General features: G+C 41.8%; 1 protein-coding gene across 1 annotated transcript in view; it reads left to right on the plus strand.

Annotated features, from left to right (window-relative positions):
- Positions 1-6,083, plus strand: part of plxna3 (plexin A3) — a 95,490-nt gene extending 89,407 nt beyond the window's left edge. Inside the window, exons 34-38 of the mRNA XM_067526187.1 lie at positions 459-571; positions 943-1,112; positions 1,193-1,405; positions 2,805-2,955; positions 3,891-6,083. Coding sequence (XP_067382288.1) covers positions 459-571; positions 943-1,112; positions 1,193-1,405; positions 2,805-2,955; positions 3,891-3,986 — 743 coding nt within the window. The 3' untranslated portion in view covers positions 3,987-6,083. The remainder of the gene's footprint in view (positions 1-458; positions 572-942; positions 1,113-1,192; positions 1,406-2,804; positions 2,956-3,890) is intronic.
- Positions 6,084-14,336: the final 8,253 nt, after the last annotated feature.

A 14,336-nucleotide genomic window follows, 5' to 3' on the forward strand; every position in this document is an offset into this window, starting at 1 on the left:
AATTAAAACTCTTAAAATATTCGAATTGGTTTGCTTTTAAAATCATCCACACTTCCTGCTCTGAGATCCTCAGTCTGTTCCAACGAACACTAAAAGATGCCTAACCAAAAGTTTTTTCCTGCATTTTGGAAAAACTCAAACACTTGAGTCAGAGGATCTGAAAGCACAGACTGGTTCACTGGAAACAGTCATGTCAGCTCATGCAAGACCAGAGAGACCAAAGTTTGCTTTTAAAAAACAAGGAAAATAATTTTAAAATCAATACTGAAGCTGACAGACAGCCAGTGTAAGAACTTCAAAAGTAGTGTAATGTGTTTTGTCTTGTTGGTTCCTGTCAGGGCTTGGACAGCAGAGTTCTGAATCAACTGTAACTGGTTTATGATGTACAAAGTATTTGGGCCAAGTCTAGATTCCAACCCCCCAACCCCAAAAAAGTGTGTTACTTTTTGTGTGTTTAGGAACTAAACTGTGGCACCTGGTGAAGAATCATGAGCACAGTGACCAGAGAGAAGGAGACAGAGGCAGCAAGATGGTTTCTGAAATCTACCTGACCAGGCTGCTAGCAACTAAGGTACCACATGACCGACAAACTACATCTGATGTCGTGCTCAGAACAAATAATGTTATAAAGACTTTATGAATGTTTTTATCATGCAGTCAGGGAGCAAAACTAAAAAAGGGCTGTGGTCAGACCCTTGTGTTCAGTAATTATGTGAAAATAATATTGAAATTGAACCCAAGCATCACAACTATGTAAGAAAAATCAACACTTGTTTTTATTGCACTGGTTGTGTTTTTTTCTTCCAAATATGAACTGTGACAAATCAATGGCCACATTATAAAAATATAAAATTTCTGAGATTAAAGTTGTAATTTGTCTGTTTAAATATTAAAAAAATCCGTTTACATATTTAAAGTGATGTTTTGTCTATCCCACATCAGGGCACGCTGCAGAAGTTTGTGGACGACCTGTTTGAGACCGTGTTCAGCACGGCCCACCGCGGCTCTGCTCTCCCATTAGCCATCAAATATATGTTTGACTTCTTGGACGAGCAGGCTGACAAACGACAGATCAGCGACCCGGATGTCCGACACACCTGGAAGAGCAACTGGTGAGAGAAAATGGAAAGACTAAATATTTGACTTGAAAAAGAAAGACAATAGTTAACAGATGGTTCCTCTGTGTGTGCAGCCTTCCTCTTAGGTTCTGGGTGAACGTCATAAAGAATCCTCAGTTTGTGTTCGACATCCATAAGAGCAGCATTACTGACGCCTGCCTGTCAGTCGTCGCTCAGACCTTCATGGACTCCTGCTCGACATCTGAACATCGACTGGGCAAAGACTCTCCCTCCAACAAGCTGCTCTACGCTAAAGACATCCCCAACTACAAGAGTTGGGTGGAGAGGTAGCTAGTGCTAAAAAGTTAATATATAAAAAAACTATGAGTGGCAGGTAAAAGGTTCAGTTCATCCAGAAACTTTTCCCAGCGCTTAACTTTTTCCACATTTTATTATGTTATGGCCTTTTTTTTAAATGAATTAAATTCATTATTTTCCTCATAATTCTAAAACAATACCCCATAATAACAACATGAATGGAGTTTGAGATCTCTGCAAATTTATATATAAAAACCGTCGCCCCAGTCTGAGGTCCAGATGCTCTGGAACAGGTTTTTATCCAGGATGTTTCTGTACATTACTGCATTCATCTTTCCCTCCATCCTGACTAGTCTCCCTGTTCCTGCTGCTGAAAAACATCCCCGCAGCCTGATGCTGCCACCACCATGCTTCACTGTAGGGATGGTGTTGGCCAGGTGGTGAGCGGTGCCTGGTTTCCTCCAGACATGAAGTTTTGCATTCAGGCCAAAGAGTTCAGTCTTTGTTTCATCAGACCAGATCATTTTGTTTCTCATGGTCTGAGACTCCTTCAGGTGGGCTCTAATGGGCCTTTTACTGAGGAATAGTTCCTGTATGGCCACTGTACCATACAGACCTGATTGGTGGAGTCCTGCAGAGATGGTTTTCTAAAGATTATTCCTTACACTTCATGGCTTGGTTTGTTCTGATTTGCTGTCAACTATGGGACCTTATATAGACAGGTGTATGCTTTTGCAAATCATGTCCAATCAACTGAATTTCCCACAGGTGGACTGCAAATAAGTTGTAGGAACATCTTAAGGATGATCAGTGGAAGCAGGAGGCACCAGAGCTCAATATTAAGTGTCATAGCAAAGGCCATAAATACTTATGTACATGCGATTTTTTTTTAATTTTTAATACATTTGCAAAGATTTTAAACTAACATCCTTCATGTTGTCACTATGGGGTATTGTTTGTAGAATTAATAGAACATTTGATCCATTTTGGAATCAGACATAACAAATCTGTGGGGTATTGTCAAGAGGAAGATGAGACACCGGGCCCAACACTGTAGATGAGCAGAAAGCCACTATCAAAGCAACCCTGGGCTTCCATAACACCTCAACAGTGCCACAGGTTGATCACCTCCATGCACTGATGCAGTAATTATAAAAAAAGAAATAAATGCTTGGAATATATCACTCTGTGTGTAATGAATTTATATAATACACAAGTTTCACTTTTTGAATTACTGAAGGATTACTTCAATGAGATGCCCCTGTATATGTAAAATTGTGCGACCTGGGAGGAAAGAGTGCTAACATGCTAACAAGTTAATATATAAAATAAAACAAAGTGATATTTGTGTGTGTGTTAAACAACTATCCGAGCTGGGCGGATGCTTTTTGATATAGTTATACTCACCTGTGTGTTTGTGTTCCACAGGTACTACAGGGATATTGCAAAAATGCCGAGCATCAGCGATCAGGACATGGACGCTTACCTGGTGGAGCAGTCCCGTCTCCATGGCAACGAGTTCAACACACTTAGTGCTCTCAATGAGCTGTACTTTTACATCAACAAGTACAAGGAAGAGGTGAGTGAGTTTCACCTTTTAACTAGAGATTGTGTCTTGGGTTTCCAGATGGGTAAAGGCCATTTAGGCTAATGGTTTTGCTTTTCCTCAGATGGATGCATACACACACTACACACAGCCACATGCCTCTCATAATGCTACAATTGGACATGCAAACTTATGCATACTCGGAAATATGCTCTACAATCACACTGTAAAACATTACTGCTAATATCAAGTATGTTAAAATAAACTTCAAAGATTTACAGTTCATTAAAAAGCATCCACTTTACTTGTCTAGTGAATGTCCAGTCAGTGCACTTTCAGTCCAGACAGTCAGAGTTGCTTCCGCTGCCTTTGGATATACACTGATCATTATAATATTATGACCACCTGTGCAATTTAATGCAATCTAATACAGCAGCTCTGCCATGAATTCTACTTTTCTTAGTCTTTAGGTTGTAACTGTCAGAAAGGTGATAAATTTGTGTTTTATTATTGAGGTCAATGTGGGTAGTGGAGTCGTACTTAAACTTCCTTATACTAAGCCAAAACATTAGAACTCTGTCTATTTAAAATCCACCATGTGAGAAGGAACCATACAGCACTTGTTTTGCTTTTTCGTTTTTTGGGTTTATCTCGTGAGTTCAGTGTCACCACAGCGGATCATTGTCTGCATGTTGATTTGACACAGTTTGTACCGGATGCCCTTCCTGACGCAACCCTCCCCAGTTTTTACTGAGCTTGGGACCATCACTGCCCAGCTGGGGATGCACATACATAGATTTATTGAAAAGTACACACTTCCCTAAGTTACTGCATTGCAATAAATTATGAATATGGGATTGAAGCTCAGGTTTTGGTGTGTTTATTTGAGGGTGTCTGGAGGATTCAATGACACCCTTATTTTCTGTGGCACCTGTATCATTTTCTATGCCTTTTCTCTATGTCTACAGATCCTGACAGCATTGGACCGGGATGGGTACTGTCGTAAACACAAACTGAGGCACAAACTGGAGCAAGCCATCAATCTGATGTCTGGGAGCAGCTGAGAGGAGGGGAAGGATGTTTGGACTGATAGACTGATGGGGTGGTTGGGGAGGAGGAACTGGGGAGAGGGTATTTTGTTTTGAACTGTTTTAACAGTCAACTGAACTGCTCCATGTTGGACCGAACTGACTGCTACAGCTATGACTCTTTAGCAATCAATGCATTAGTAATTTATTCGTCGGTCGATTGATTGATTTGGGGACTGACTAACTGGATGGCTGGGTCCCCAACTACCTCCTTTGGTGGGTTTTGGGGCAGGTAATTAGTTTCCAAACCAATTGGGATACTCTTACGATTTGACTTCGATGTGAAATGGAGTCACTCTGGGGCAAAAAACTAATCTTCAATGCATCTGTCAGTTTGGATTTGGATTTCTATTCACTGCAGCTCTAAGTGCGGATCAGAGAGATGTGGCATGATGGTGGAATAACGCCAAACTGTCTAATCGCTAGGTTGAAGAGCGAAAGGTCAAGCCAAGTTTTCATCACTTACAGACTTTAAAGTGGACCTTAAAATGCTTGGACTGATCTGAAGGATCATGAAACTCAGTTAATGATCAGAAAGTAACTGCAAAATCAAAACATGCTAGACTTTACCTTAAAGGCCTCATCATAGTCTGGAGGAATCTAGGCTAAATATCATAAGTGAAGTCAAGGCTCACCACAGAAGTTGAGGCCTCGTAATGATGTCGTTACCCTGGACTCTTTGTCCTCACCTTGAAATCCTTAGCCTTGTCTGGAACAATCCGGGTTCACTGTAAAAATATCAGATCAAGCTCAAATGAAGAAAGCATTAAGGTCAAGTCCTCATTTGGAATATCTGACCCAACTTTGAACTGCAAAGGATTTGCAAGTTGTTTTTTTTTTTTGTTTTTTTTCCTTTCAAGCTTTAACGAAGCAGAAGATATAGAAATAAACTGACGTCTTGATCTTGAAATTGCTGCTTAGTCTCAAAAGATGTGAAAACCAGGTGGAAAATAACGGGAGGTAAATAAGGACTCTAAGAGCCGAGCCAATTTGACTTGACCTTGGTCTGTTCAGCTGCGCCTCGTCAGGATCTAGAAGTTTCTAAGTTGCTGTTTTAAATAACCACTCAATGATTTTTCTCTGGACAATCACTCTGTACCACAGCACACTGAGCCCGATGCCTAGCGACCGACCAGTACCTGTGTCCATGAACCCGTCCTCTCCTTCTCCTGTCCTTCCATACTCACCTCCTCAGTGTTTACCTCTTACTTTTGCCTGATCCTTCTTTTCATCTCCTTCTCTGTCTTTACCAAACTTTCATTCTTTCCCCCGTTACCCCGCTGTCATTGGTCAGTATTGCTGGCCTCTGGCCATCCTCTTGGCCAGGAAAACTCTTAAGTAATCTACTGCCTGACCAATCAAGACTGTGGATTTCACCAGAACTGCGAATAATTGGGTAGAAATTATTAGAAACTAATACAGAATTATGTTTTGAATACATTCCAGCACAGGCACACAGGCAAGGTCTGTACATAAGCAGGTTTTTTTGGAAGCAAAGGACTTCTAGATAAGAACTCATCTGCATTTTTCAGGACCAGAACAACCTGGAAGAGGGGTTCTGGATTCAGCACCAGTCAGAAATCTTTGATGCTGGCTGGTGCAGATCACTTTATTGTCGAACCTTGCACATACACCTACTTACAGCCATGCTTTACAGCGCCATGCTGACCGTGCCCAGGGGGAAATACTGTGCAGAGCTACAAGCCCAGTGCCATGTAAAGACCGGACCAGATCCTTTCAGACCTGGACCGGATTTGGACCAAACCCGGCTCGAAAACAACCCAGAATGGAGTTTTAGACCGGACCAGACTCAAGAATTCTTAAGACTTGTGGCCATAATTGTAAACAACTACAAAAAAAAGAACAATAATAATAATAATAATAATGAAATATAAAGTTAAAAGATTACAAAAAGAAAGGAAAAAAGAAATATTGAGATGTTAACATGTAATAAGAACTTTGTGGATTTGTCACTATGGATTTTAAGGAGCTGTACTTGTATAAAGCTGAACGTTATGCTAAATTGGAGTCTGGAGAAGGAAAGAGAGCCAGAGATGGAGCAGTGGATCAGACCATCCTGGCCTGGAGGTTTGGGTGATGTTTGGAGGGCTTAACTTGTTGCATGTGTAGCTTTGGCTTGTACATCCTTAAGACCAATATGGGCGCTCTCACACTGCCAGCTGAGTCCCACTTTTTACACCCTTTCCTTCATCGCAGATGTGTGCCGGCCCTGCTGACGGTTGAAGAAGCACTCGGACAGAATGCTGTAACTCAGAGACTAAGCCCAGTGTGGAATGCTCTTCTTCTCTGGATGACTGATGGTTACATAAATGTTGAATGGAGGAAATTTTTTTTTGAACATGGCAAAGCTGCACCCCTCACCCACAATACATCTCTTTTTTCTGTGGTAGAACATTTTCACTTTGCAGTTGGATCATAGATATTGTCCACAGGTCCATGTTATTTGTGTGCAACCAGTTTCTCCTCAGCGGAGCAGTTCCCATAAGTTTTTACATTTCTTCAGTTAGTTCCACAGCCAGTTTGACTCTGTCCTCTCCGTGGGGACAAACCGGTCGACTGTGATTGATTATCTGGGAGTTTCAATTCTGTGCGGATTGATTTTCTCCCAGTACCATTTAAAACACTTGTAATCTGTACAGCAAGTGGCAAACCGTGCATGCACAAACAGCCATTCCAGATTTGTATTTGTTCAGGTTAATGATGATAATTGGCAAAACAAATTCCCATACCTGATTGTTCATGGACCACAGTGTCACCAAGCCTCATGAGCATTATATTGTAATTTCAAGGTTAGTAAAAGGCCATCACTCTTTATTTCACCGTCTTCGCAATAACAGCACAGCTTATCAACAATCAAACAACAAACTGTGGAAAGTGCAAATAATTTACATGCAAATGTGTTTTTTGTTAACAAACACCCATTTCCAAATCTATTATTGCTGATTTTTCTTCATGACCTTGTGAGGATCTACAGAAAACCATCTGTAGTCGACTGGTTAAAAACACCATCTCGTCTTTAAGTCGATCTCTGGAAATGTTCTACCACAGCTACCACAGACTCCCTCTTGGCTCTCTTCAATGCCATGAAGCTACGAAGCACCTTTTTTCTTTCTTGCTGTTGTTTCACTGTCGTTTAAATATCTGGGGCCAAAAGGACCTGAGTGAGGAAGAGGAGGGTGAGGAGGAAGGGTCCTGATAAAAGACTGCCTTTAATATGATTAATTATAGAACAGGGAGGGAAGCCACTACCATACCAATACCACTGTTCATTCAACCTGTGTGTGTGTGTGTGTGTGTGTGTGTGTGTGTGTTATCGTCTTGCTGCTGCTGCTGCAGTGGAAATTCAACCGTTAAATCACTGATCATATCTGCAGCTCAATTAAAAATCTTTTTCTTCACAGTCACACCGTTTAAATTCTCTGACCTGTATCTTCACACATCTCCGATCTGATCTTTGGTGTCCATTTTTTAAACAGGAAAAATCTGAAATCACCCTTTGAACACAAAGTCAAACCAAGCGACAACTTAAGTAAAATTCCACTTGTCCTCATTGTCACCGTTTTGATCAGAGCTGACCTTTTTTGTTGGTGGGATGTGATTGGAATTTAATAGGAAGCGAGCAGCTGCTTTCAGCATGCTGAAGTTAAGGAAGGGAAAGAGAGGAAATCCTAAGAGGAGAACATAAAGGAGGGGAAATGATGATGCAGAGCAGGAGGAGGAAACAGCTTCTGCATGCTGAGGAGGGGAGGGGAGAAGATGAAGAAGAAGGTTCTGTTGTGTCAAAACCTGATGGTCTTTAAATGCAAAGAGAAGAAACAAGTGTTCTAGTGAGAGAACATGAGTCTCAGGATGAAAAGAGGAAGTCAGATGCTCTTTTTGCGAGGAAGAGGAGGACAGGGTTTGTAAGGAGACGCATTTGGAATACTGGGAGTGGGTGAAAGTGAGGAGAGAGGGAGAATACTGATTAGGGAGAAAACGACGGAGGCAACGCCATCCATCACACCGACCGAGGAAGGAAAGGTCTCTGAGAGAAGGAGAGAAAATGCTCCCAGTGTGGAGAGGAGGACAGGACGGATGAGGGAGGGGAGGGAAGGACCTAGTCCTGATCCACATTATCAGAAACAAACCAAATATTTGCATGAAATAAGTTTTTTTTAAAAATAGAAACAAGCCGGGTATAAGGGAAAATAATATAGGTTGGCAGAAATAAGAAAGCTACAAGATTTTCTTGGACAAATAATTACTAGTTATATTTCACTGAAGCTTCTGGTGGAGGTCAGGAGACTTCAGGCTAAAATATTTGTTCAGTCATCAAAATGCAGGTCTTCTTGAAGACACCCTGGCTTTACTTTTCTTTCTTGTAACTTTCAAACTTTTACTTATTTTGTGGCTATTTTTATACTCGGTTAACATCCTACTTGATATATTGGCTTGACAATGAACCGCGAAAACCCTGCACACTTCTGAAGATGCTTGGCGTGCAGATCGCTATCCCGCACCTCAAAAATGTCTTATGCCTCTTGCTGACTACGGGACTTGCACATGCTTTAAAATCAGAGACTGTGCAGGATTTTCTCTCACTTCTCGCCTGGAGTGATGCTCAGCAGCAGTGCATGAAGTGTTTAATCACAGGGACAACTGATTGTCAAACCTTAAGTCTTCTTTGTCAAAAAAAAAAAAAATGCATTGTCACGAGCACTGAAACCTATCAGGTACTGAACATTGTCCTCATGAAGAAAACTGGTAATATTCATTATCGGTAGGTGGAGTCATCACGTCCTGATTTCTTTCTTGTTTCACTTTTCATCCGAGTAGCTTTTTCTGTCTGAGGAATGTTGAGCTGTTCTGAGTCCTGAACTTGTCTGGACGTTACCCATGAGGAGGTGCATGTGACAAATGTCCACTTCAAATGACCTGTACATTACTGTACATTACTGCAGAGCTCACAGGACAAAGTCCGACTAATGTGATTGTGTGGACAGAGAACGTTGCCTCGAATGGTGAAGGAGCTTTAAAGTGAGCGAATGCTCGCGTTAATGAGCTTTCTGCCACAGCTCTGATATGCTGTTAAGAAATGCTGCATTTGTACTTTTCCTATGATGTGGTGCCCCTGCACACTCTGGCCAGGCACCACGCCTCACTGAAATCAAAGCTCAGGCCATCTCCTGTGTGTGACAGTGCAGCTGCAGTCACTGTTTCGGCCTAATTCTCCAGATTTTGTCCTGAGTTTATATGTGAAAAAGGCTTTGGTTTCTGTCCTGACCTGAATAGAGTCTAATAGGGGAGAGTCTTTAGTATGTAACGGTAGTGACTCTCATAACCCCCGAATGGGTGGTTGGGTGCTGTCCTCAGTAGATGTGTAATGTGGTTTCATGTGGTGATAAATCAAAGGGCTGCACAGAGAACTGGAGACAGTCTGAGACCTCCCACTCCTCTGCTGAGGAAAGGATGTTTTTATTCGTTGTTGTGATCCTAAAAATGATCTAATTTTACCTCCCACAGACACACAGCACATCATTTGTTTCTTAGTGCACAGGAAGAAACATTTATTGAACCACAAAGCTGTCAGGGTCACTGAAAGGGTGTCTTCAATACCACAAACCACTGTTCACTGTCTCATACGGGGTTGGTTTAGTTTAACTGTGGCCACCATCTGCTTCTTACATGTGGTGAACAGCAACAACCCGTTTTGTCCTTGTTTAATTTAGAGGACTCGCTGTAATATCTGCTCAGACTAACAACAGTATGAATCATCCTCTGAACAGAGACATAAGGTGAAAGCCTGATAAACCTGCTGTGATCCACACTCTGCCTGTGAGACATTAGAATCAAAAGGTTTAAACCAGCATCCTAATGTTTGCTATTTTTGTAGTTTGTCTTTCAGCCATTAGTGGCAGCACTCTGCGTATTTTCAGCTGTTGGGTTTCATCTGAAATCCACCAAGAATCCGCCCATCTAGGATCAGGACTAACAGAGCAGAAAACTGAAAGGAGAAAATGGAAACCTTAAGTTTTGATGTTTGGATGTTTTTCCACTGTGGTAACAGGCTGTGTGTGTTTGTGTGTGTGTGTGAGAGAGAGAGAGAGAGAGAGCGGGCATGTTCATACACACACACATATTAAATATTATATCCATCCTCCAGAGACACATACACAGCTGGGGGGAGGTAACGGAGACTGAAGAGCCCTGTCAAAGGGCCGGGTCTAATTCCTGAAACCGAAAACGAAACAAACAGAAGAAATGATAATACAATACTTGTTATGTTTGTTTGGCTGCAGTGTCTTTCCATCTGTCCACTCACACAGCTCAAAGTTTTGAACATTCTGCAGCGGTGAAATATTTATTGATAATTTTTTTTTCTCATTAATTTATTTTTTACAAGTTATATTTATTGTGGGAGGATGTACACAATGTTAATAGCTTGTACAGCGTTAAAGAGAGAGAAGAGTTCAACATTAGACACTAACTGCACTCATTCAACACACAATTCATGTCATACAACGTTCTGTATGTATAATCAAACTGGGAAATGACCAAGCAACGTTCAAAACTGAAAAGGTGTCAGGGATGTCAATCTCTGTATGCATTTGTTAAAAAGTTATCCTCCGAGATTCCTGTGGTACCAAAGTGTAACTTTAAAAGAAACATTTCGAGTACAAATGTCCTATGGTGTCGTTAAACACATCTACAGAGCAATTGTGAGTGCAGCTGTAACTCTGATGCTTGTTGGAAAAGGGAAAGGATGGAAGAGTTGAGTCGAGGTTCTGCTTGGTCACTTCCCATCCTGACCTTGTTCAGGTCCATTGATTGGTCCAGTAAGAGGAGTCACAGGCAGGTCCATGGATTTGACTCACATCACTGTCACTGCAAACTGTCAGAGGAGTCGTTCGAATTGTGCAAATTCTTAGACTTTCACTAGACAATGTTTTCCAGGAGTCTGTAATCAGAGGTGGGAGCAGGACCAGAAATGGCAGGAATAAAGGAATTTCCCTGACAAAATCAATGGGAAATGGCTAAAATACTCCCCCACTACAGATAAACTAAAGTTGAGGGTTCGGGACTTTAGCGACCACATTGGTTTAAAATGGAACTTTGCGATCTGACATAATTTAGGGAATTTCCCAATGAAAATCAATGGTAGCAGCAGTTCTTTGTTTACATAGGAGACTTGTACATCATCAGTTTACGGTCAGAGAGTCGCACATTACTTTGGCGTTTCTTTGGAAACATTCACAGTCATTCAACACTCATTTAGACTCGATGACACTGGTGATCAGTCAACCGTCCATTGATTTCCAGTGAGAAATTACAGAGGAAATTCTCCTTTATGCCAATAGGAAAGTGTAGCTGTAACCCATATGAATGAAATGGAAAAAAAAAAATCCTTTTGATGTGATCCTGTAAATCTCTATTTGGATTTTTTGATTCCATGAAGATTTCCCTCCTACAAGTAATAGTTCTCACACAATTGTGAGAACCTTGTTTATCATCACTGGGAACTTTTGAAGCAGATCATGTTACTCAAACTAAAGCTTTTACATTTCTTGTTTCAACATGTTTTTCCTACAAGTAGAAATCGGCCATTGGTGAAACTAAACAAAGTACATTGTTCCTCTGTGAAGGAAGTGAGACGTGGTCAAGTAACGTTTCTAATCAGTGGGAGCCTCTGTTTCAAAGTAGGCATTGATCTCTCTTTGGAAATCAATCGGAGTTGATTGCCCCTCCCACCCCTGCTGACCCCTGACAGATGATTGGTTGATTGGCAAGCAGCCTGCTTCATTGTATCATGGAAACAGCGAATCACTGGACTCCCCACTGAGCTTGAACGGGGAATCGGATATCTTTATTGTACCATAATATGATTATTATTACTGCGATTATAATTGTTATTATTCTGAGCGTATGCTTCTCAGCTGCTGCAGGATCAGGATCCATCACGTTAAATCTTCAGTAAGCACATTTTCTGAATGAAATCCACAACCCTGCAAAACTCCTGGTTCTTGCCAAGTTGTTTCCCAACAGTTGGGTCCTCGAGCCGCAGGCTGAGAAGCAGCGCTCACACTGGATCTTATATCTTAGTTCAGAATGGGATTGTTCATTCAGGCGGCGCTTGAGGAGCTTCAAGTGTTGGATTGTGAGGCCTCACAATGATTTGTAAGCGAGTTCGCTGTGATCAGGTCGGTGAATATTTAATGAAGCCCGTGAACTAAAATGACATCCTTCAGGTTCTTTCAGCATCCCCTTCACTTTATGAAGACAGCTCTGAGAAGCTGCCAAACCCACATGATTGTAATGACGTCCTGGGCTCAAATCCTCCCAATCCGCTAACAAAGGCTCACGATCCAACGCCTGCCGCTCCACAGTGCCGCGTTTCACTCACTATGCCTGGAACAACTTTACTTTTCACTGCAAATGCAGAAAACACACATCGCCTTGATGCAGCGCTTTTAAGGATGTAGTCAGGGCCCATTTTTGATACCATTTGCCATTGCCTTTGTTTTTATTTTGAATTTTTGCTGAGTTAAAATGTAATGATGACAATGAATCTTCTTCATGTAATAGCTTGTGTCAGTTTTTATACCATTGCCATTGCCTTCTGCTGAGTTTGTATATTTGTGTGATTTCACTAAAGTGTAATGGAAAAGTTGGACTCAAGTTTGTTTTTGTTTTTTTGTAAAATCAGGAATAAGACACCTTTAAATGTGAAACGCCCTGGTCGACGGGAACAGAGGCACAACACGATGTGCTCCCACACACACATTCCCAACAAAACCAGCGCAACAAAAAGTCCAAAACAACGAACACAAGGCTGCAAAAACCCCAACTTACCAAAGCAAACAGTCACAATGCACAACCTGAACTCCTAATCTGAAACAGGAGAACAATGAAGAACATCAAAGGGCTCCTCACCTGGCGCTCAATGAATTATACGCACAGTGAATTATATAAATACTTATTTACACACTTAACAGATCCATCTACACACACACACGAATCACTGGGCTTTCTTACAGAGTCCAAAACAGAATGCTGGGTTGGTTGGGAGTGGCAGAGGTGGAGAGAGAGAGCTGCAGAGATCTGGGATATATGAAGTATGTAACACCATCTTGTCCAATCAGGTGGCGTGAATTAATTGAAACAGCCCAATCCATGGACCCCACCTGTGGCCAATCCCACATACACACCCACCCAAAACACACTAAGAGGAGGAAGTAAGATACGACTAAAACTTTCCCAAACACTAATATTACAAATAATGAGTCAGGTCACATCGGAGCATCACAAGTGGCTGCAAGTGATGATTCCTTTCCTCTCATAGACTGGTGTTAAATCCGGACTTTGGCCCTGCTGCCACCTCCTACATCACACACTTGTTTGTCAGGTGACTTTGTTTGGTCTCCCGCTGCGCCACAGTGCAACGTCAAGTGCTGGCAAGGGTGCAGACTAATTAATGGAGAACAAAGCTTCCCAGGGCTTAGCAGCAGCGACAAAAGGGCCATTATCACAGTTTTTCCTTATCAGGAGGTTCACCTGATTAAAATACAGCTGAGAGACAGACAGATGTGGAAGGACAGGAAAGACAAAGTAGCGCCAGATTTCACTGGATTTTAAAGATCAGCTCTGAGAAACAAATGCACAAGTACTGAAAAGGGAAACACTCAGGTGGACGAAGATAAACATTGGTTCTTGTCTGGACCACAGCCTCATTAACGAGACGAGTTGCAGGTGAGAGACAAACGAGCTTCGTTAAAGATTAAAGCTTTAATTTGATTACAGCAAAGTGTGTGTGTGTGTGTGTGTAAAGGCCTGACTCAGGCACTGCTGCCCGTTAACCAGCTGCCCAGTCAGCAGCCACAGGTGACAGACACACACACACACACACATACACACACAGCCACTCTCCCAAATTAACCGTAAATCATAAACGGTAAAAAGCTGTGAGTCATGAGTTTCCTCGTCTCTGCTGCTGCTCAAAGCTTCACACACACACACGGTCACATTCTCTGTAATTATTTCTTCAGTGTCCTGTATTTTTTTTGCTGATGTTTGTGGGAGTCCACAAACAGGCAGCTCAAAATATTGTCTTGTGTAATTTTCTTGTGACACATTGTGTATTTAATCACACAATGTGACTTTTTAATGTCAGGTTGTCACTTTTAATAATCAAGAATCGTTTATCAGTGCAGAACGAGATGTCTCCACAGTGACAGGAAGTACCCACCTTCACGGGTAATTCAGCACAACGTGGCGCTGCCGGAAGTCCTCAAATTAACAATAAGCCTAAAGACTGTCCGCTGTCCATCC

The sequence above is a fragment of the Channa argus genome, chromosome 13 (genome assembly GCF_033026475.1).
Source record: "Channa argus isolate prfri chromosome 13, Channa argus male v1.0, whole genome shotgun sequence".
Lineage (NCBI taxonomy): Eukaryota > Metazoa > Chordata > Actinopteri > Anabantiformes > Channidae > Channa > Channa argus.